The sequence below is a fragment of the Crinia signifera genome, chromosome 12 (assembly GCF_055691185.1).
Source record: "Crinia signifera chromosome 12, ASM5569118v1, whole genome shotgun sequence".
NCBI classification, from domain to species: Eukaryota; Metazoa; Chordata; class Amphibia; order Anura; family Myobatrachidae; genus Crinia; species Crinia signifera.
Window position 1 is genome coordinate 13,513,879 of NC_139228.1, and position 24,753 is coordinate 13,538,631.

Here is a 24,753-nt window from a genome sequence, read left to right on the forward strand (position 1 = left end):
GTAGGCCTGTTCCGGCCAGGATTAACGCGCATACCACCAGGTCGGTCGCCACCTCTTGGGCGGTTTGACATGGGGCCACAGTTGAGCAGGTTTGCAGGGCTGCCACTTGGTCATCTGTTCACACTTTTGCCAAATTCTATAGGTTCCACGAGTTCGCGTCGGAGGACGCATCATTCGGGCGAGCAGTGATGAGTGCTGCAGACCTGAGCGTACCCTCCCAAAGGACAGGCTCTTGAACGTTAAAGTTAGGCTTTTTCAAGGCTTAGCCTTGAAAAAGCCTAAGAGAGCGAAATGCGCATCGGCATTGTAGCTCTGTAAATCAATGTATCATTTACCTTTGTGTGCATTATATGTGTTTGTGTCCTTCAGACGATAGTCCCTGGCACGCAGTAGGCTCAGACGCTGCTTGTAAGAAGCGCGATCACACGCGCTGTTACACGATGAGAGCAGGGGAGATAATCCCCAGCCTGCGTACAGACAATAACCGGAGTTCCGAATATAGGACTCCGGTATCCGCGTGCAGCCCATCCCGTCTACTTACATTCATTGTCTGGCCAGCATTGCACTGTTTGTGCAGACATTCCCTGAACCTTGCCCGGATTATTCTATTATATGTGCAATCAATAAGTATAGTATACTGGGACATAACATATCATCCCAATACTATATGTTGCAATACATTAACTATATTATGCGGCCAGCACTTTGTGATGTAGATGTGTGGCATATGACACTTTGAGACACACCGTGTGTACAAAGCACTGAAAATTTCTGTGCAGCATCTAATCACAATTATATACTACCCTATACATCTGTTTAAGGAAGTATGATTGGGGATGTTGCATGATTAACTTATATGGGACTGACTATCTGAGATAAAAATAATGAGATATTACAATACTATTATCATCTCATATTAAACGTTCTGGGTACTAGCCTGAGAATATAACCAGGCATTAATCTCCTTGTGCTGGAGCTCCCTTAGATTGTACCAGCAGTAGACAAAACCACAGATCTACCTTTTTAAGCTCGACATCAATATAAGTATCAGAGAGCTTTAAAGTATTATATTATCCCACTAATGGAGCATACACACAGCTCTGAATTACTGAGCAACTACATTTGCACTCAGAACGTACAGAGGGTATGTGAATATCCTCTAACTGACGTTCAGCTACTAAGTTGCCAAATATCCTAATGTGGGATACTATTTTGTGAGCTTGATACAATTTATTAAAACACAGTTTCATCTATATGGGAAACAGCCTGTTGTCTTACAGGAAAATACAATAATACCAGAACGCCTCAGATTATATCTGGAATCAAAAGACCATAAGGGTACCATAAACACTAAGTGGGTACGACACTCAAACACACATTGGTACTAGACTATATATACCTGGGATGCGGTCATCTATTAGAATGAACTTAGGTCTACAGTCATTAGGTCGACCCCACTAGGTCGACTGGCAGGAAGGTCGACCTGACTTAAGGTCGACATGGGCCAAGGTCGACATGACTTAAGGTCGAATTTGCATAAAGGTCGACATGAGGAAGGTCGACTGGTCATAAGGTCGACATGGGTTTTTCACTGTTTTTTGAGCCGACATGTGCCGACAGGCGGTATTTCATGCCCTACCATCCACTAGGGTGTGGTGGGAGAATAAAATAGTGTGCCGAGCGCAGCGAGGCACCGTGCCCGAAGCATTGCGAGCGAAGCGAGCGTTGCGAGGGTCCGATTCTCATTGCCAACTGTGTCCATGTCGACTGTGTCGACATTCGGATCAAAAAACAGTGAAAAACCCATGTCGACCTTATGACCAGTCGACCTTCCTCATGTCGACCTTTATGCAAATTCGACCTTAAGTCATGTCGACCTTGGCCCATGTCGACCTTAAGTCAGGTCGACCTTCCTGCCAGTCGACCTAGTGGGGTCGACCTAATGACTGTAGACCTAAATGCAGTCTGACGAATGATCCCATTCCATATACCTATTGTGAAGTTACCGGTTCCTCAATCACTCAGACACCGAGCAGATCAAACCAAAATATGGTTTATTTTTTCACAGCACACACAAGTAGATAAAGACAGGAACAAGAGGCAAAATGTAGCATAGAAACATCCAGGTAGCAGTTCAAGTCCTTGTAGCATCGCAGTTCCAAATCACAAAACTATCACTTATTCCACACAGCAGTGATAGCAGAAACCTGTATAAGTCCACACAGCACCGGACGCTCCACACCAGAGTGTAGTAGGATGCCCACCCCGGGCAAACGACATGTTCCACAAGATCCAGTGGCAGAGTATGACCGCTCAGCCAGGATTGCGACTAACATGAGGAGCCGGCGTATGTACAAGTCATTTTAAAACCTTCTAAATTCCCACAGTGCCCATACCATCAGTGGGCTTGCACTGGGTCTGGATTGGTGGATTCAAGAGTCAGGTATATCCCCCCGGTAATCTACAGCTGTCCATCTGCTGCTGCCCCCCTGCTGGGTCCGGAGTCTACTAGAGTCCAGAAAGGCACAAAGGAGTGTAAATACAAGGAACAAACACCAGCTGATTGCGTTATGTGCTGATGGACATAACCTTTCTGTAAATAGCAGGGGAATTGGATCACCCCCTGTGGACATTTCCTGTCTGATCATATTTGGGCAACAGCATCTGATCTACAGTCTAAAGGCCCCCATACACTATGCGATTTTGGGACGATTTCATCCGATTTCGGCACTTTGGGCCGATAACCGGGTGAAATTGCCCCAAAATCGCAGGTGTGTGATATATGATCCAATCCGATGCGGGGTCCCGTGCGCATCGGACCGGATCAGGGAGGTCGGACGGTCAGCACATAAGATCATCCGACCTCCCTGTATGCTATGCATATGCCTGCCCACCTGACAGGCATATGCATGCAGACACCGGGGAGCACGGCGGGCAGACACACTGACCTGGCCGGGCATGCTGTGATCACAAATAGCAGCGCTGCCGCTACGGGACGGGACGCACAGTGGCGGCTATTAGATTTTTAAAATACCTGTCAAATGACAGGCCGTTCTGTGATTGGCTGAGAGCTCTCAGCCAATCACAGAACGGCCTGTCATTTGACAGGTATTTTGAAAATCTAATAGCCGCAACTGTGCGTCCCATCCCGTAGCGGCAGCGCTGCTATTTGTGATCACAGCATGCCCGGCCAGGTCAGCATCACTCGCCGCACCCGGCACTCGCCGGGAACTCATTTGAGAGCCGCCGCCCGCCCCCACTACTGCCGCCGCCCGCCCCCACTACTGCCGCCGCCCGCCGCCACTACTGCCGCTGCCCGCCCCACTGCTCCTCACCACCCTGCAGCTCCCCATTTGTTTTACATGTGATAAATCGCAAGCGATTTATCACATGTAAAAACTGGCTCATCAAGTGCCAAATTGTATGTGAGCCTCCCGGGGAGCTGCCGGGCGGCTCACAGGAGAATTGGGTCCGACTTGTCCTAAGGACAAGTCGGCCTAATGTATGGGGGCCTTTATACTATGGTTCTGGAAATACACACAGATATGGGGGATAGAAACATCTACGGAGAACAAGAGGGTACAGACAGACTAAAAAGTACTTTAATCACTACACATCTCATATATTTGGCTACATCTGTCACTCAAAGTGTGTCTGGAGCTATAACGCTGGGTGGAGCCTCTGACTCACATGACTGACTCACATGACAGAGAACCAGCCCAGTGAGCCCACAGACAGTGCCAGACACCCTCTGCCTCTCCATGTTACACAGCAAAGACACAGCTACTCACCAGACACACCAGGTGAGCGCCCCACACCTCCATACCTCCCAACATGACCCTCTCCAGGAGGGACAGAATGCTCTGTTTGTGGACTTCCATCTTAATTTATGATTGTCATCACCTGTCATTTTAAACAGGGTAATTGATAAGAAAGGTGTTTAAGCACAGGTGATGGTAATCCATAAATTAAGAAGAAAGTCCAGAAACAGAGCAATGTGTCCCTCCTGGAGAGGGTCATGTTGGGTATGCACCTCCCTCCCCCCCCCCCCCATTCACGGCATCCCCACGATTAAATGGCACATGCAAAACACTGACATGGCTATGGTCGACAATGAAAAAGGTTGACAAGATTTATTTTTCACTTTTTCAATGTTTTCATATTCATTCTCATGTGTCGACATGGACACCAATGAAGTGCCACACTTATGTCAACATTTACATGTGTTGACCTTTCTGTGTTGATTTTTTCTTGTGGCGATTCGCGGCACCCCCCGCAACCCCCCTCCCGCTATTTGCAGCACACCCCCCCGCAATTCGCGGCCCCACCCCGTGACACCCCCCCTCCTGCAATTCGCGGCACCCCGCGACCCCCCCTCCCACGTTTTGCGCCAACCCCCCAAGCCCCCCTCCCGCGGTTCACGGTGACCCCCACGCCCCCCCCTACCGCGATTCCCCACCCCTGACCCCCCCTCCTGTCATTGCGGCAACCCCCCTCCCCCGCGACCCACCCTCCCGCAATTCACTGCAAACCCCCGCGCCCCCCCATCCCACGATTCGCGGCACCCACACCCCCCCGCGACCCCCCTCCCGCAATTCACGGCATTCACCCACGACCCCTCCTCCTGTGATTCGCGGACACCCCTCACCTCCTCCCTCCCCCCCACCCCCGCGTGTGACTCACGGCAACCCCAGGATTAAATGGCACATGCAGTGGTGTAGCTTTGTTTGGGGCGCCCCACCCCCACCGTTAATGGGGGGGCGCCCCCCCTCGGCTGCCTGTGCCCCCCATGCCCCCTCCCCCCATTGCCGCAGGCTTACCTGTCCGCCGCGCGTCCCGGCTCCCCTCCTGGCTTCAATTAATTCTATGCAGACGGATCACGATAAAATGGCCGCCCCCATACCGCAGACAGTTTCAGAGAACAGTCTGCTTTATGGGGCGGCCATTTTATCGTGGTCCGTCTCCATAGCATTGATTGAAGCCAGAAGGGGAGCCGGGACGCGCGGACACTGGACAGGTAAGCCTGCGGGGGATGGGGGGCGGGGGGATTACTATAGCACCGCAGCCCCCCCGGCGCCCCCATATGCACAGCGCCCCCCCGCGACCGCGGGGGCTGCGGTGCTATAGCTTCGCCACTGGGCACATGCAAAACACTGGCACGGCTATGGTCGACAATGAAAAAGGTTGACATGAGTTTTTGAATGTTTTCATATTCATTCTCATGTGTCGACATGGACACCGATGAAGTGCCACACTTATGTCAACATTTACATGTGTTGAACTTTCTGTGTTGATTTTTTCTTGTAGCAATTTTTTTCCAGTGACAACTATGAACTATGTGCACGTCAACCTACACATCATCAACCAATTCTTTGTATAATATATAACACCTGTTCTGTTTTACTGTAGGTGTTTTAAGTCAGACCTTTTACTGCTACTATTACTGTTTATGTAAATGCATTCTGAATGACAGCAACATCCTACCATCCTTCTACAAGAATATATAACCAACTAGGTGATTCATCGCGCCCGTGCCCCCCCTCCCGCGATTCGCAACCCCCCCTTGCGCAATTCACGCCCCCTCCCACGCTTTGCGGACCCCCGCCCTCTCCCGCGATTCGCAGACACCTGCGCCCCCTCCCTCCCTTGATTCACGGCACCCCCTGCGCCCCTCCCGCAATTCACGGCACCCCTAAGCCCCTCTTTAGTCCCCCGTATACTCACACACCCCTATCACTACCCAGCTCCCTGCTCTCCTGAACCGTAACTTCCACAACTGGGGAGTCGCTGACGCTGTTTTGCCCACATGCCCCTATCATGCCTCATAGCCCAGCCTCCTGCTCTCATGCACCCGAACTCCCACCCAGTAGGAGGAGACACTGACTAAGGGCCACCATCCTGTACTCCTGTGCTGCCACGCTGGACCCACACCCACTGACAGAAGCTGCACAGTATCTCCCACCCTCCTCTTTAGTCCCCCTTATGCCCACACACCCCTATCACTACCCAGCCTCTTGTTTTCCTGTGTCGTGACCTCCGCCAGTGGGGAGCCGCTGACTCAGAAACACCCTACTATACTATTGCACACACACACCTAAACAACATGCACACACAGCCCCCCCCCACACCCACAAATGTCACTGTACCATCCACACTATCAATGTACATCTTACTCTGTAACCGCTTTTTAATTAAACAAAACAATACACACACCCCTTCCACATCATATGCTCTCTATTTAACACATTTCACCTATAACTCAAGTTGCAATACAGGCCATCTTTCATACAATTCTAACCATCTTTCTCATATACAAATGTTCACAAATTAAGGGGGCGCAGCCCCTTACGACGGTGTGAAGAGCGCCCGTAGGGCGCAATGAATCACCTAGTAATAAAATATAACAGTACTTGTTTCCTAGAACGGCGCCCACCGTGGGCATCGCATGTACATCGCATGCCATTATAATGGCATGCGATGCGACCGATGCGATGCCCGCGATTTTACATAGAAATGCATGGTAAAATGTAAATCGCGTCGGTCGCATCGCATGCAGCCAAAAAATCGCATGCGATGTGACCGACGCGATTACCGAGAATAGAAAGTGTGGCGAGCGCACGCGGATACCTGTGAAGCCCACGAGGGGACGCGTATAGCTGTGAAGGTATCCGCGTCCCCTCGCTGCGCTCGCCACGCTTCGGGCTCGGTGGCTCGCTGCGCTCGCCAAACTTTCTATTCTCAACTCCACGCCGACGTGGATAGTGGGGGTATGAAAAGGTCGGAGTACGCGTACCGCCGCCGCTCGCCACGCTTCGGGTTGGCGTTGATCGTGGGGTGGCATTAACAATTGGGGGGGGCCATTTCACACTTCAGGGTGGCTATTTGGGGTCTGTGGGCCATTTAACATTGTTCCCTATGTGAAATCGGGTCAATTGGGCCATTTAACATTGTTCCCTATGTAAAATCGCGGTAATTGCGTCGGTCGCATCGTGATTTTTTTGGCCGCATGCGATGCGACCGACGTGATTTTTTTCCTTGCGATGCCTAAGATCAATATCGTGGGCGCCCTTCTAGGAAACAAGTACCAATATAATAATTACAGTCTTACTGTGGGTCTGATAACCTCACACCTATCATAAAGGTTTATTAATACAGTCACTATACAGCGATTTGCAGAGCCTTATTTTAAACTTGAAAATTTTCCTTTCTTTTCTATAAGTTCATCTCTTTATTTTAATATTTCGCTACATTTATCCCTGACACAGGGAGTCTTATCACGAAGGTAGACAATTAATACAATTTAAAGCAACTATTTGTGATAGGACAGTCGCACAACCTTGAATTAACACTATTACCATTAAAGTTATTACACATTTTAAGTCTTTTTAGACTGATTGGATGAGGAGTGCTTCCGAACGTAAACTGATTTTCTTTTCTTCTGTTTGTTCAGGGAATATAGTTTGTAAGCTCCACTGGGGCAGGGACTGATGTGAATGTTCAAATATTCTCTGTAAAGCGCTGCAGAATATGTATGCGCTATATAAGAAACTGTGGTACTTGTGTATTATCACGGCGCCCATCGCATCACATCGCATACCACTAATTAAGGTATGCGATGGGACCCGATTTCAGCCTTTCCCTGGGCTGACTATACAATTTTTATATCGCGCCGCATCGCATGCCATTATAATGGCATGCGATGCGATGCGATGCGATTTGGGCTTATTCCCATGTTAAATGCCACCCCAGACCCGATTTTTAATTGTATACCCACCCTGATGGGTCATGAGTATGTTAAATGCCCCCCATTGTTAATGCTATCCCACTATCAACGCCAACCTGAAGCATGGCGAGCGGCGGCGGTACGCGTCCTCCGACCTTTTCATACCCCCACTTTCCACATCGGCGTGGAGTTGATTCTATAAAGTGTGGCGAGCGCAGCGAGCCACCGAGCCCGAAGCGTGGCAGGCGCAGCAAGCCCCGTGAGGGGACGCATAATATATGTGAAGTAATCCGCGTCCCCTCGCGGGGCGAGCTGCGCTCGCCATGCTTCGGGCTCGGTGGCTCACTGTACTCGCCACACTTCGGGCTCGGTGGCTCGCTGCGCTCGCCACACTGTATAAGATAAACTCCACGCCGTACCGCCACCTCTCGCGGGCTCGCTGCGCTCGCCACACTTCGGGTTGGCGTTGATAGTGGGGGGGAGTTAACAATGGGGGGGCATTTAACATTGTCATTACCCATTATATATATCGGGTCTGGGAGAGAATTTAACGTGGGAATCAGGCATCTGGGTGCCTGTACAATTAAAAATCGGGTCCAAACGCGTTGCATCGCATGCGATGCGATTTTTGGTCATACAATGCCCTACGATGGAAATCGTGGGCGCCGTACTAATACACAAGTACCATAACTGTTAATAAATAAATAAATAATAGAGTCCGAGTTTGCGGAGTCCAGGATTCTGTCCGAGATTGACGATTTTGAAAGTTTTTTCAAGTAGAAACTGTATTGTATGGTATGATCCCTGTGTAGCTGCCATTGCTATGCGGCCTGGAATAAATGTATGTTATGCTGATAAATATTATGCAGATGCAGAATATAAAAATCCATTTATCAAAGAGCCCAACATCAGTACCATAAACAAACATACAAAATCCCACTTCCGGCACCAATGTATTTCCTCATATGTTTGATGGAAGCGTATATACTAAATGTGTCCTGTTCCTATCATTAGAACACATGATAAATGTCCTTATCTGGCTCTGTGGAATGATATTCTCCTGCTACTATTGTGTTACATTGTAGGTTCTGCAGAGAGGCCGGTTGTGACTTTTACTCCTAACTGGAGGGAGATATTTACTGGTGAAAGAGTGACCATAAGGTGTGACGCTGCACCGAGGACATGAGGAAACCAGCGATACTATTGGTACAGAGACAAGGATATGCTACAGGAAGAGACAGAACGTGAGATAACAATTACATATGCAGAAAGGAAGCACAGTGGGGACTATCGATGCTCAGCTGGAACCGGGGATAGAAGTTTCCCTGTGAGACTGCATGTTTCATCTGGTGAGTTACTATATTTGCAACAGGACAAAGGTCAGTCCGTCTTTCACTGGTCTAACAAGATGGCGGCGTGGCAGCTGTACCATCTACATCTGATCCTGGCCTCCCGTGTGCACTGACATGGCCCCGATACTCCCATAACACGCCCACTGAGCGGACCATGTCTGTGCGCACTACTAGCCACACCCCAGTCTCCACCCAAAATTTCATGACAGTATGGATGCTATCAATGTGTGATTCATTCAGCACACACGCACCTCTAATCAGTTAACTGAAATATTAAGGGAGTCTATTTACTAAGCCCTAGAAAGAGATAAAATATCAAAGGTACTTGTTTCCTAGCACGGCGCCCACTACGTTCATTGCGTAAAGGGCTATTCTGCGTTAGAAAAATCGATGCGATTTTAAAGTTAATGTATTCACTGCTGTTATGTGCCCAGGGCCATCTCATCGCATGGCATCACACCTTCCGCAAAATCGCATGCGATGCCATGACATTAGGTATACAATAATATGATTGTATGTCCCAAAAATAGGTTTAACGCACCCCCCCACTATCCACGCCAACCCGAAGTGTGGCGAGCAGCGGAATACATGTAAAGTTATCCGCGTCCCCTCGCTGTGCTTGCCACACTATATAGAATCAATTCCACGCCGACGTGGATAGTGGGGTAATAAAAAAGTCAGAGGACACGTCCCGCCGCCGCTCGCCACGCTTCGGGGTGGCGTGGATGCAAGCTGATCGATTTCTTACGGTGCCGTACGTAGAAAATCTGGGCGCCGTGCTAGTAAACAAGTACCATATCAAAGCATACCTCTGCAGGAACGTCCCGTTTTTTGTGGATGTTCCCACGTCCAGCCCGCCAGTGTGATGCGGCAGGGTGGGGCAGTTGGGAGTGTGTCCCCCCCACTTCCCTGTCACCCGCATGAGCACAGCGTCTATTCCCGCATGCAGAGGGGCTGGGGGCTGGCCAGCAGCTTACAGAGTCACTAACCATGCCCCCGCAGCGGTGAAAAATGGAGGTGTGGCCTTGTGAAATGACGCCATTTGTGCCACGCCCCCTTGCCACTAGACAACGTCCCCTAATTTTAGGTGCACGCGCTGATGTCCCTCCTTCACTGCATTAAAAGTTGGGAGGAATGATCAAATGATAAAATCATTTTTCAAACACAGCCTGTAACATGGCAGTTAGGAGCTGGTTGGCTGCTACCTTATCTCTGTTTGATCTCTCTCCAAGGCTTAGTGCTTAGGCCCCCAAAGTACCAGCCAATCAGCTCCTTACTGCTGTTACAGGCTGGATTTGAAAAATGGCAGTTAGGAGCCGATTGGCTGATACTTTATCTCCCTACAAGGCTAAGTACATAAACCTGGCAGTAACATCTGAACGCTTTCTGTGGGGTCTACTTGTTATTATTTTGGCGTTAATGACATCCCCGTATCACTGATTACTGTGCAGTACAGACTTTGCTAGCGCTAGTTCACCAATCCGGAGCTCTGTAACCCTGCAAAGGTCTCCTCTCCCGTCCCTGCAGCCTAGCGCAGCCGGTGCAGGGTCACAGTACTGCGCATGTGGTTAGATGCCACTGTGATGTTAGCAGGCCTTCGTACAGAGTCAGGGGCTGGGTCAGGGTGGATTTATGAGAAACCTGAGTATATTTTATATAACACGTCATTATTCTGCTTTCAGCCTCTCTCATTCTGCAAGCTCCGCCCAATACATATGAAGGTGACACGCTGACGCTGAGATGTCACAGACGGTCTCCAAACACAGATGAGAAATCAACAGTTTTCTTCAAAGCTAATGAATATACAACATCTAAAAAGCATAATTTTCATTTTCCGAAGGTAAACCTGACTATGAGCGGGACGTACAGATGTACAAGGAATGCTAGCACGGATAAGACATTTATCTTTATCCAAGGTAACTATGGTAACTTCAGCAATGATAGCATTATACTGCAGTACTGTATTACGCTACACAGTACAGTGAATGCAGTCACTTATAAGCAGGGGCCGGCTAATTGTACCTTGGGGGCAAGTAGGCATCACTGACCAATGAGAAGTGTCCACCCCACTGTACTTACCTTCTCCCATCCAGTTTAGAGTAATATATGGGGATGCCCAAAGAACACAGGGGTAGATTTATTAATCTCGGAGAAGTGATAAAGTGTCTGGTTTTTATCACTGTAACTTCACAGGTAGGAGCTGATTGGCCGGTGATAAAAACCAGACACTTTATCACTTCACCGAGCTTAATAAATCTGCCCCACAGAGGGGAAACGCATCTTCCAATCAAGACTTTTATCGAATCCAAAACTTGCATGATCCATTACCAGGTAGATGCAGTTTTCCCTACTTTTGGGACCCGAGCCTGGCATGAGAACCTGGCCCTCACTCTGAGGTACTCGGAACTGCAAAATTCAGGTGGGTTCAGTTTTCAGAACACTCTAATCTGTGCTCACCACACAACCCAGCACAATGCAAGATCCACAACTTTGTGAAGCGTTTACTATAAATGACCCACATATCACACCGTACCCAGTCTTTGTATTCTCATCTCTTCCAGCTCTGTTTGATACCCCACATATAACAATTCATCAGTCATCAGTGACAGAGGGTGGTGAGATGTCCCTGACCTGTGACATAAGACGTAACCCGGCCAGAGCTACTACAGAGCTGGAATTTGCTTTCTACAGAGATGGGCGGAACGTGCAGGACTTCAGTGCATCCACTACATACAGCGTTCTGTCAGCGCAGCTGGTGCATTCTGGGTATTATACCTGTGATGTCAAGACTCCCAGCGGTAGTGTGAGGAGGAGGAGTGACGGGTTATATGTACAGATACAAGGTGGGTGTAATATTGGACCTGTCTCCCTTCTTTTCTATTCAGTGCTTTTGGTTCTATTCAGATTTGTAAGTTCTGGGCCCATTCATTATCAGGGGGGTCTGTGTGTGGCAATTGTCCAGAAGTGGAAACTTTCACCGCTCACAATGACAGGGCTTTTCGGGGCAGCTGTCCCACAGTTGGAGCCATACAGAATGTATCCGATACTTTAGCATCTGCAAGAACAACTGTGGAGAGTTGGTTTTTTTTATATTTTGGGGGTCAATTGCAGGGCCATATCCAGGGGTGTGCAACCATTGCAGTCACCCATGGCACATGTCCCTTTATGTGGCACCATAGCCCCGAAGCCTCTCGAAACCCCATGGATGCTCCATGCTTCCTGGTGCTGGCGGCACTGCCCACTCAGCATGACATCACTGCATCTTGGGGCGGGGCTGAAACAGCCTCCTCATGAATCCTAGAACACAAGTATATCAAAGATAACAGCGCCACAAGGCTGCTGCACTGCGGTCACCTAGGGTTACCAATCCCTAAAGAGCTTGCAAAAACAAATGATGAACACTATTGCGCTGCCATCATAAAATGGTTGTGGAATGCACTCCAAGATGAAAGTGAAAATGTATTTTATTCCATAAATAACAACAACGAGCCCCCACCTGTGGAAAGTGTACAACTTCCATAGTGCTATTGCAATGCGGATGCAAGAAAGACATTACTGAGAACCATTCTATAAAACATAATTATTTATTCATCACCATACAAAATAATACAATACCACATGAAAAGGCATCGTCCTATCTCGGCTCCCTCATCCCTGCTCTCTTCTCGTTCGACACACCCTGGGTGTGTTTGTTTCAATACTTATAAGTTATGATGACTTGGGCAGACACCCCTACTAATACGTCATGACACGTCATTTTTGGGGCATATGAAAATCATGACTGGGACATAGCTATACCAGGATATACTTTATTTAAGAAGGACAGAATGGGAAGAATCGGAGGAGGGGTTGCTATATATGTGAAAAAAAAGCATAAAGACTACCTTAATACAAAGTATTGAAGAAAAAACTGAGGCCCTTTGGGTGACCATAGAAACAGGGGAGAAGGCAATTCTTCGTATAGGGGTGATCTACAGACCACCAGGTCAGGAAGAGGAACTTGACAAGAGCCTATTGCAGGACATCAATCAAATGGCATTAAAAGGAGAGGTGATAATCATGGGAGACTTTAATCTACCTGATGTAAACCGGGAGCTGCTTGTTGCAAGTTCCACCAGAAGTAGGGACATTCTGAATTCCTTGCAAGGAGCATCCCTCCAGCAATTGGTGAGGGAGCCCACTCACAATATTAGACTTAATACAAATGGTGACAAAATATCTGATGTAAATGTGGGTGAAAACCTGGGATCCAGTGACCATTAAGCAGTATGGTTCAAAATAAGGACAGAGACCGACTCATTGCACACAAAAACAATGGTGTTAGATTTTAGGAAGGCTGATTTTGTAGAGATGGGAAACTCTGTAAGGGATTCTTTGTCAGAGTGGAGAAAAAGTGCAATACTGAAAGCAACAGAACAGTTAGGAACAGTTAGGAAAAACACAAGAAAAAGAAAGCCATTGTGGTTTGCGAAAGATGAAGCAAGTATTGTGAAAGCAAAAAAGTTGGCCTTAAGAAATTTAAGCAGACGCAGAATAATGAGGACAAAGAGGTGTATCTTGTTAGACAGAAGGAGGCTAAGAAGGTAATCAGATGTGCAAAAGCACAGGCTGAAGAGAAAATGGCCCAGTCAGTGGGTAAAGGGGGGGAAACTTTTTTTAGGTATAAGTGAAAGGAGAAAAACAGAAAGTGGGGTACTTATGTAATATCTGGGCTCCCGTTTTTCCTATGAGACCGCGTCCCCTCGCGGGGCTCGCTGCGCTCGCCACGCTTCGGGCACGGTGGCTCGCTGCGCTCGCCACACTGTATAAAATCAAATGTTAGTTGGATAGTAGGGATATGAAAAAATGGGGTGCATTTAACATGGGAGCCCAGATAATACATAAGTACCGAAAGTGGAATAATAAGACTAAAGACAGAGAGTGGAAGTCTTCTTGAGGGGGACAATGTAATAGCAGATAATATTAATAATTATTTCTGCTCAGTATTCACTGCTGAAAGAGAGGGGAAGGGGCCACAGTTAAGTTGCAAGTATAGTCAGAAAACTGATGGAGAAACAAGTACATTTACAGAGGAGAAAGTCCTCACAGAACTCTTAAAACTGAAAGTGGATAAATCAATGAGGCCAGATGGGATACATCCAAGGTACTAAAAGAGCTTAAAGGGGAGCTGGTAAAACCAATAACAGAATTATTCAACTAGTCACTAGCTACTGGAGTAATCCCAGAGGACCGGAAAACAGCGAATGTAGTCCCACTGCACAAAAGTGGAAGAAAGGAAGAGGTAAGCAACTATCGACCAGTGACCCTTACATCAGTAGTAGGGAAATTGATGGAAACACTCTTAAAACAAAGAGTTGTAGAATATCTCAAAACCAGCAATTAACAGGATCTGAAACAGCATGGGTTTACTGGGGGAAGATCATGTCAAACAAATCTTATTGACTTTTTTGACTGGGTGACTAAAGTAATAGATCAAGGTGGGGCTGTAGATGTAGCTTATCTAGACTTTAGTAAGGCTTTTGACACTGTCCCACATCGCAGACTGTTAAATAAACTTGAAAGCTTGGGATTGGATTTTAAGTTAGTTGAATGGATAAGAGCGTGGTTGCAAGACAGAAAACAGAGAGTTGTAGTAAATGGAGTACAGTCAAAGGAGGGAAAGGTTACAAGTGGAGTACCCCAGGGATCTGTTCTTGGACCAGTGCTTTTAACATCTTTATTGGTGATATTGCATATGGAATTGAGGGTAAAATGTGCCTTTTTGCAGATGACACAAAGGTATGCAACAGGGTAGACACACCAGGAGGGGTAAAACAAATGGTTGATGATCTAGGTAAGTTAGAGGAATGGTCAAGAGAATGGCAACTACAGTTTAATGCCCAAAAATTCTAAATCATGCACTTGGGTCTCAAAAATTCAAAGACTAAATATAGTAGAAATGGCACTATAATGGAAACTACTGAGGAAGAGAGGGATCTAGGTGTCACTATTTCAGGGGACTTAAAGGCAGGTAGGCAATGTAACAAAGCAACGAAGAAGGCAAGTCAGATGCTTGGTTGCATAGGGAGAGGTATCAGCAGTAGAAATTAAGAAGTAATAATGCCACTATATAGGTCATTGGTACGACCTCATCTAGAGTACTATGTTCAGTTCTGGAGGCCATATCTTCAGAAGGATATAAATACATTAGAGACTGTACAAAGAATGGCAACTAAAATGGTGCATGGTCTATATCGCAAAACGTACCAGGAAAGACTAAAAGATCTTAATATGTATACTTTAGAGCAGAGAAGGGAAAGGGGGGACATGATAGAAACTTTCAAATATATCAAGGGCTTTAACAAGGTACAGTACAGGTGGGAGACATTCTTCACAGGAAGAGGAGCAGCAGAACAAGAGGACATGCACTGACACTGGGGGGAGGAAGATTCAGGGGATATGTAAGGAAGAATTACTTCACAGAAAGAGTAGTAGATAAGTGGAATAGCCTCCCATCAGAGGTGGACAGAGTAAAATTTGAACATGCTTGGGATAAGCATATTGATATCCTTACAAAAAATAAGGATCAAATATGGTTTGAGGTAACATCTTTAAAAAGGGGGGGGGGGGGATAGTGTCCCTAGGGGCACTTCAGAGCGCTGGATCACTATAATTGGTGATGTGGATCACAATTAAAATAATTACAACAATTTATTAACCATCAACAGATAAGACTGCTGCCGCTTTTAAAAGAGGATGTGTGACCTCTTCAAGTATCAAGAAAGAAGGGGGGAGAAAGTGATTTTGTCCCAAATGAATGAGATGCTGTCACTTTAAGAAGCGCAGTCTGACCTGAATAAACATTGACACAATTTCAAGTAAAAATACTTTGATGAATTTATTATTTAAACAAAGTAGTGCATAATGCTATATGTGTGAAGTGCACTTCACCATATAAAATACAAAATATAAAATATAAAATACATACATATAAAATAATGACAAACAACATGTAACATAGATGGCTGGCTGTAACGTTTTGAGGCAGATTTTTATGCAGGCTTGGTAATTATGAGGCTTATTGAGATCTCAAAATGGCATTTTGTATTCCTTTCTATAGTTACCAGTCCTCTGACAAGGGTTATAGGTGGATGCAGGTGGATGCGCCTCCTTGTATAGGTGACCCTCTGTAGGTGGCACTTTTTCCTCCTCCTTTACCAGTATTGTACCTGGATAGATTAGTGTCCACTGTAGTAGGAACCCAGCTGGTGCTTTAGTCAAAAGGATCTGGCGTCTGGATCAGCTCAAAAACGCGTTTCTCCGCCTCGTGTGCTTATCGGCGGCTTCCTCAGTTTTCTGTTAAAGGAGGAGGAAAAAGTGCCACCTACAGAGGGTCACCTATACAAGGAGGCGCATCCACCTGCATCCACCTATAACCCTTGTCAGAGGACTGGTAACTATAGAAAGGAATACAAAATGCCATTTTGAGATCTCAATAAGCCTCATAATTACCAAGCCTGCATAAAAATCTGCCTCAAAACGTTACAGCCAGCCATCTATGTTACATGTTGTTTGTCATTATTTTATATGTATGTATTTTATATTTTATATTTTGTATTTTATATGGTGAAGTGCACTTCACACATATAGCATTATGCACTACTTTGTTTAAATAATAAATTCATCAAAGTATTTTTACTTGAAATTGTGTCAATGTTTATTCAGGTCAGACTGCGCTTCTTAAAGTGACAGCATCTCATTCATTTGGGACAAAATCACTTTCTCCCCCCTTCTTTAAAAAAGGGGCAGTAGTTCTTATCTGCCGCCAAATTCTATTTTTCTATGTTTCTATACCCATGTCTATGTATAGTAATTCTAGCTGCGTATGCTGTCTGGCCCAGATCATGTCAGCGGCGTAGCTAGGTTTTGGGCGCCCCCCCGCCGCCCATTCAAACCCCCCCAATCCCCCGCAGCCTTACCTTTCACGCTGGTCCCGGCGGCTCCGTTCTTCTGCTGAGGACCACCACAAAATGGCCGCCCCTGTACAGCAGACAGTTTTAGAGAACTGTGTGCAATATGGGGGCGGCCATTTTGTGGTGGTCCTCAGCAGAAGAACGGAGCCGCCTGGACCAGCGAAATAGGTAAGCCTGCGGGGGATTGGGGGGAGGTGTAACTACAGCACCGCAGCCCCTGGTGTCCCCATATGCACAGCGCCCCCCCCCCCCCCCCCCCCCCGCGGTGGCGGGGGCTGCAGTGCTATAGTGGATCATGTCTATTTGGTAATATGATGACATGTCTTGTGACTTTGCTGTGTGTGCAAAGATCACTTCTAAGAAAGAGTGAAGATTATTCTGGAAGGAACATTACGTAACATATCCTGTTGTGTTATACAGAACATCTGGATTTGATAAGTTAACTAGTGAAACACAAGTTAATGTTACAAAATGGAAGCTGCTATGATGTGATATGGAAGTAAGCTTATAGATGTTCAATGGCTAGAATCATATACCTTTAACAACGAGCAAAAGAATCTCCATTGAAAAAATGGGGTAGTCCTCCTCTGAACCTACGCGTTTCGGTCCTACCTGTGGCCCTTTTTTTCAAGGTGTAGTGGAGGAGTGGCCTTTGTGGGTTTATATACCACTACCTCAATCAAGATAAAATCAGCACTAAATAAAACTTGTAATAGAACAGGTGCAGAAGTTGCAGTTCTATTGCATACTTCCCTCAACTTCAATAATAAAATACATACAATTCCGTGTTGATAGCTCCGTATACACTTAATTAAAAAATATGCATAAATAAGTTTCAGTCTCACAATAAACCATAAATGAGATCAGCCCCCAATCCTGGATACCATCCAGGTTTTTCCAGTGCAGCAGTGGCACCAAACAGCCGCTACACGAGGCCATAATGCAGCTGCTGGGTTCTATCCCTGAAGCGGAAGTGATGCGCACTTCCGGTGCGGCATTTGGAACGCACCGCTAGTCCTTGGTGCACAGCAAGCTTCTCCTTAGTAACCGGCCGGAGAAGAAGGTGACGTATTCTGTGGGGTCCGTAATGCATACTGAGCAGAACTTTGGAACGCAAATTTGAACGAATCTTTCTTTAATCTTTATGTGTATTCTTTTCTTTGCTTTCCATAGAGACTCCTCATAATTCCGCGGCAAAACCACATAAAATAATCAAAAAGAAAACAAATGAGTAACAATATACAAAAATACACAAATACACAAAAAAATCATTAAAAAAAAAAACATTTTAACTCAAAATCAACATTTAAGCCCCATGGATCCAGGGTCTTGAGCTCATAAATGGATTTCATTTCTGTGCGTGCCAACCTTAGGTGGATGTCATTGACTCTCCAATGGGGTTTAACAATTTTGATACCACAGGATAAAACTAAATTACTATTATTACAGTTATGCCATTTTTTTAAATGGTCGGAAAAAATAAATAAATTGCATAACTGTCATATTAGTCATTTAGTTTCATTCTGTGGTATCGAAATTGTCAAACCCCATTGGAGGGTCAATTGTTCCTGTTTTTCTACAATATCTGTGAGACTACTTACCCGTGGAGCACATCTGTCGAACAAGAGGAAGATCTCTAATATATGCAAAACTTGAGGCAGCGCAATTGTGTTCATCGTTTGTTTTTGCATGCTTGTCCTTATGAAACCTGTCTGGCACTGACCAACTGTCTCTCATTAATGAATAGGCCACACAGACACCAGCTCCCCACTCTCCTCTACATGTTTATTAGATTTTGGCAATTGGAGCCGAAATCCAGTGAAAAAAAACGGCTTAGTGGTACTGTGCCGAAAAACAGGCGTGGTCAGGGGCGTGGTCATATGACACTAGGGGGAGTGGCTGGAATATTGCACGCCGAAGGCACACGGCCAAAATTTACACAGTAATTCCTGTTAAGCGACACACACCCAATACATATGACCCATGCCATAATGCCCGTTACACATTATGCCCCACACCATAATGCTCATTGCACCGCACAACTGATGCCCATTACTAATATGTCCCTACAGTGCCACACATATGCCCTCACAGTGCCACCCATATGCCCCCATTGCCAGATATACCCCCACAGTGCCACACTTATGCTCCCAGTGCCAGATATCATATGCCCCCACAGTGCCACACATATGCCCCCAGTGCCAGATATCATATGCCACACATATGCCCCCAGTGCCATATATGCCCCCACAGTGCCACACATGCCCCCAGTGCCATATATGCCCCCACAGTTCCACACATATGTCCCCACAGTGCCACACATATGCCCCCAGTGCCATTATTGCCCCCACAGTGACACACATATGCCACCAGTGCCAGATATGCCCCCACAGTGACACACATAAATGCCCCCACAGTTCCAGAAGTAAGCAGCAGCACAACTCACTGTGTCCGGTCCTCTCCCCCCCCCCTCCAGTCCCCCGCCGCCTGCTTCTACTTCCCTGAGGAGGGGAGCGCATCTCTCGTCTCTCCTGCCCCGGCTTCATTGACTCTGACTGTGTGACTTTGCAGTCAGCCAATCATATCACGCGGGCTGGCTCCTGATTGGCTGCCAGCCCGCGAGCTCTGATTGGCTGACAGGTGACAGCCCAGTCACAGTGACACAGGGAGGGGAAGGAGGAAGGAGAGACGCACGATGCGCTCACCTCCCCTCCGAAGGCAATCAGCTGTGGCGGGGCGGTGAAGGCCACGCCCGACGCCACTTACATATGCGCGCATGCGCATTTAACGCTTCGGTGGGGGGGGGGTATTATGGCAGTACGGGGTACCGGAAATGTATCTTTTACCAGTGTGCCGTACCACCCCATACCACCATACTTGCACCCCTGCCAAAATCTGCAATCGGCAATGAGAAGAGTCTGTCATTACAATGAAAGGAATCATAGGCGCATGTGAGGTGTGCAAGCTTTGCGTTCAAGCACCCCTCGCACAGTGGCAAGCCAAATTATCTTTACCAGCATCGGCATACACCAGTCCTCGCTATGTATCTGAGGGCTGTCGGGGTCTCTTCCTGCTTCTTCTTCTACTGGCTCTCGCTCCAGTCACTCTTCCTCCTCTTCTTCTGCTGATGGGTCTGACATGGGTAGCACAGCGAGGGCCCACAAGCGTGCTGCTAGATATGCCAAGAAGGAGGCGGGTAGGCATGGCTGCCAAAATAGGTGGAGGAGGGTGGCGGCGCTGTCCCACAGGGAAAGGAAGAGGTGCAATTTGTCTGGCGTGATCCATTGTGACTACACTGCTGTATTGCGCAGATTAAGCGAGAGCTATAGGGTCAAGATAGGCAAGGGGGACTATGTTGACCTGTTCAACTTAACTGACAAGGCCAAGAAAGTGCTTAAGGCTGCTACGGCCAAAGGGGGCATAGGTGCCGAGTCCTACAACAACTGATCGTGGGTTTCTGTGTGTTTGCGGCCTGCTACATAGAGAAAGCGGCCTACTACCTAGAGGATCACCCTGAGGAACACATGAATATCATGTGCTACATCTATATGGTCCATGATATGCAAAGGAAGTATGGTGGAGTGGCTTGGAGGACGTATGATGAGCAGTTCCAGCATAAGCAGGACTGTCTGCATATCATGGATTTTGGATGTAAGGACGTTGAGTTGTGGATGGAGGTAGACGGTGCATCTGGCGGCTGTCGAGGGTGCCCGGCCAGCACCTGACACGGCCCCTCAGGCTTTTGTTACGCAATGGCCCGTGGGGGATGCCCCTACCGTGAGGTGTTTCGCACTTGCTCCCGGTTCAGCTAAGGGGAAGAGTTATGCATTTAACAACTCCTCTTGCGCTCTGGGTCAGCGGTGGCGGTTTCAACACATCTGCACCTGGAGCGGAGGCAATCACCCTGCCTTAAAATGCAGGACCCTCAGTATCCCCAAAGCCTGCCACCCCCGGCCCAGCTAGGTAGAGCCTGTACTCTGGTGCGAGTCGAAGCCATGGCCAGATGGTTACACTGGTACCCGGACAGGGAAGTGGCTGGATTTTTGTATGAGGGTTTTAGCCGGCCAGGGCTTCAGGTTGCCAGTGCAGGGGAGGTTCCGGAATTTTGCAATCAGCCCGCACTTTACCTAGTGTGCTGTGTGAGAAGGGGGATAAGGAGATTCAGTTAAGCCGCATGGCGGGTCCTTTTTCGCAACCAACATTGGTGAATCTGGTCATCTGTCTTACCTTTCCGGGTTCTTCGTCAACGACGACATTTCCATGAAGCATTGCTCAGTGGCATATCAGTCATTTAACAACGCTTTGTCCATGGTGAGGTTGTTTGGTTTGGGGGCCCTCATGGCTAAGATCGATGTACTGTCAGCCTTTCGGCTGCTTCCCCTTCACCCCAATGCATTTAGTTATATGGGCTTCCGCATTGGCGACAAATACTTCATTGGCAAGTGCTTGCCAATGGGGTGTTCTGTTACCTGTGCCTTTTTTGAGAAGTTCAGCACTTTTCTGCATTGGTGTGTTGAGTATTCGTCAGGCGGGAGCAGAATCACTTACTACTTGGACGATTTCTTGTGTGTCGGACCGGCTGGTTCTGACCGCTGTGCAGAACTCCTGTTTAGTGTCTGTTCTCTCTTCCGGCATATTTGCGTAACGATTGCGGAAGAGAAAACAGAGGGCCCTGTCACTTGTTTGTCTTTTCTGGGGATCCAGATAGATATGGCCAGGAGTTGTTGCTGCCTTCCTCCAGTCAAAGTGACCAATCTTGGGGACTATATCGCGCTCTGCCTGGCGGAGCGCAAGATCACACTGTGACAAGCTCAGTCAGTATTGGGTCAGCTTAATTGTGCCTGCTGGGTCATACCAATGGGTAGGTTATTTTGTAGGAAGTTGGAGCGGGCCACGGCGGGGGTAGCCAGGTCCCACCACCTGGTTTGCCTGTCTGCCGAGATTCGATGGGACCTGGCAGTGTGGTCCTCCTTTTTGGAGGACTTCAATGGTGTATGGATCTGGCTGGCCCCCATGGTGGACAACTTGGTGCTGCAGCTATTTACTGACACGGCGGGCTCTTCCGGTTTTGGTTGCTTTCTAGGAGGTCACTGGTGTACGGCGGCTTGGCCACCGGATTAAAGAGGTTAAAGAGGGTCTGACTAGGGACATGTTGCTGCTGGAGCTGTTCCCAACAATGATAGCTATGGAGATTTGGGGCACTTGCTTGCGCGATCGTAGCTTGTTCTTTTGGAGCAATAATTTCATTGCACTGCACGCCATTAACGTAAGTCCCTTGTGGTGTTGCATATTCTGTCTCAGCTGTCCCTGCAATGTATGTGCTTTAACATTCTCTTTCGCGTCCAGCATGTTCCTGGGGTAGAGAACAAGGTGGCCAATGCTTTGTTAAGGTTTCAGTGGGATTGGTTTTACGAGTTGGCTCCTGAGGCTGAAACTGTTGGGGTCCCCTGCCCCTCTTATGTTTTGCAGGTGATCGGGCCGGCCTGGAGAGGTTAGCGGAACTCTCCGTAGCTCCTGCTATGCTTAAGATGCATAGCCAGGAATGGACAGAGTGGGAATACTTTTCTGGAGAGTCTGGGTCTGGGCTGTCAGGTAGGTGTGAGCACATGCTGATGTTGTCCTTTCTTTAGTGCTTATATAGTTCGGTTAGGTCCAGGGCAGTGGCATAGCGATATTTGGCAGGCATTTCCTTTTTCGCATAGTTGAGGGGGTTTCCCGACTTCACGAAAGAGTTTTTGATATGTAAGGCCATGAAGGAGGGACGCGGTCCTGCTGCAGTCGGACATGCACCTCTACAGCAGATCATTATGGTGTAGGATCCGGAGGTCCAAAATGGACCAGATGGCCAGGGGCATGTTGGTGTCTTTGGGTATCGCTTTTCCAGTGGTCGTTTGTCCCGTAGCGCTGGCGGAGCTTTATGCATCATCAGGCCGTCCCCGGATGGATCCTGGCTCTTGCATTATGATGGCTCGCCGCTGACCAAGTACCAATTTGGTTGGATGCTGCGTCATTGCTTTGCTGGGTTAGGCCTTTCCCCGTGGGTTGGTACTCATTCCTTCCATATAGGCGCTGCTATGTCTGCTGTGGCAGTGGGGCTGCCCGTTTGGGGATATTAAGCTGCTGGGGGCGGTTGCGCCCCATTAGCTACAAGAAGAATATTCGCCCTCACCTCCTGCCCTGATGGTACCTTGAATTCGCAAGTCTTGTTTGTTTATTGATTGTCTGACATTTGTTTTCCCTACACCCATGTCCATCCTACTCTGGTATTAGCTACGTTCTGTTTTCACGCTTTTTTTACCTGAATTTATGGACTGAATTTAACTCTCATAATTTGGCTAATTCGGCTCCAATTAAGAGTCCCTCAGCAGGTTCAGATGTTATTTCCTCCGGCCGAGTACACCCAGTGCTTCTATTTCCCTTTCATTCCGCTCTCCTTGTTTGTTTTTTCCCCTTTTGTGTCTAGGAGTGGCTTCAATTGGCTTTGAAGCATTGTTCTATAACACCAAATTGTGATCCTACCAATTTTTTTTTCCTTCTATACAGTATATGCATAATGTACTATTGCCTTATAATCCAATACTAATCTCCTTCTACTAATTTCTTTCCTCTATAGTGATAGGCTCAGGGTGTGGGTAGTTGGTCACTCTTTTGTCCACTGGGCCGCTAGGTTGGTAGCTTCAGGGGGTGGGCCCGTTTTTGCTTGCTCACATATGGTGTGGTGGTTAGGTGTTCGTGGTATGTCATGGCATGAGTTTATGGCATTCCTGATGGTGAACATCCGCCTGTATCGGTTGCCTGTTATCCTGATGATACATTTGGGTTGCAACCACCTTGGGAAAATGTCCCAACTGGAGCTTCGGGCTGTGATCTTGAACGACCTGCCGGCTGTTGGAGAGGTGCATGTGATTGCAGGGTGATAGATGAGGCCAGGAAGAAGCTTAATTCGGCAGTGGCAATGCGAGTTCTGGCTGCCGGAGGTGCAGTCGTCCCACATGAGTGGATTAGGTTTTGGTGCCACTATCTTTTCCGGCCTGATAGTGTTCATTTGGTTACAAAAGGATTGTTCATGTTTTTGGAGGATTTGTTCATGGGGGGTGTCTTCAGTGCTCTAGGCTGGTGGCAGGCTGATGTTCGTGGGGGATGCGGTCATTTGGTCTACAGCATGATGGTAGACAGTCATTAGGTCGACATGGGAAAAGGTCTGCATGGGTCTAGGTCGACATAGGAAAAGATCGACATGGAAAGGGAAGATATCCAAGGAATAACTCCAAGGAAAAACACAGGCGCTTGATGAGAGCTGTCCCTCTAAGGGTTAGCTGCTACTCAAAAGGGGGGATAGTCAGTCCCCACCTGAAAGAAAAACAACAACACCAATCACGCTCTAGGTGTGTGAGCAGCGCTAAGTAAAAGTTTGGCACACAATAGTTTGGTACAATAGATAATTTTTACTGAATAAAATAAACAAGTGATGAATCACACTATAAAAACAATTAATGTTGACATGTAAAAGGGCTCTTCATATCACAGGAAAGAATGAATGAATTAGGTACAATTGGGACCCCAGGGGGAAACAATGGATGCTGGATTGGGGGGGGGGGGTGAGTGAAGTCACAGGTAAGTGCACTTTACCAATTGGTTGGAGATCTGAATGTCCAAGGTTTCCACTTGGGTGGCAGTAAGATCCTCACAATGGTGTGCGGTTTTGTGGCACCATTTGTAGGGAAAT

At 47.5% G+C, this 24,753-nt stretch overlaps 1 protein-coding gene across 1 annotated transcript in view; it reads left to right on the forward strand.

Moving 5' to 3' along the window:
* LOC146050301 (Fc receptor-like protein 5) overlaps positions 1-24,753 on the forward strand; it is an 81,326-nt gene that overhangs the window by 16,833 nt on the left and 39,740 nt on the right. The window contains exons 4-7 of the mRNA XM_083167234.1: positions 8,809-9,072; positions 10,758-10,991; positions 11,637-11,918; positions 22,497-22,619. Coding sequence (XP_083023360.1) covers positions 8,946-9,072; positions 10,758-10,991; positions 11,637-11,918; positions 22,497-22,619 — 766 coding nt within the window. The 5' untranslated portion in view covers positions 8,809-8,945. The remainder of the gene's footprint in view (positions 1-8,808; positions 9,073-10,757; positions 10,992-11,636; positions 11,919-22,496; positions 22,620-24,753) is intronic.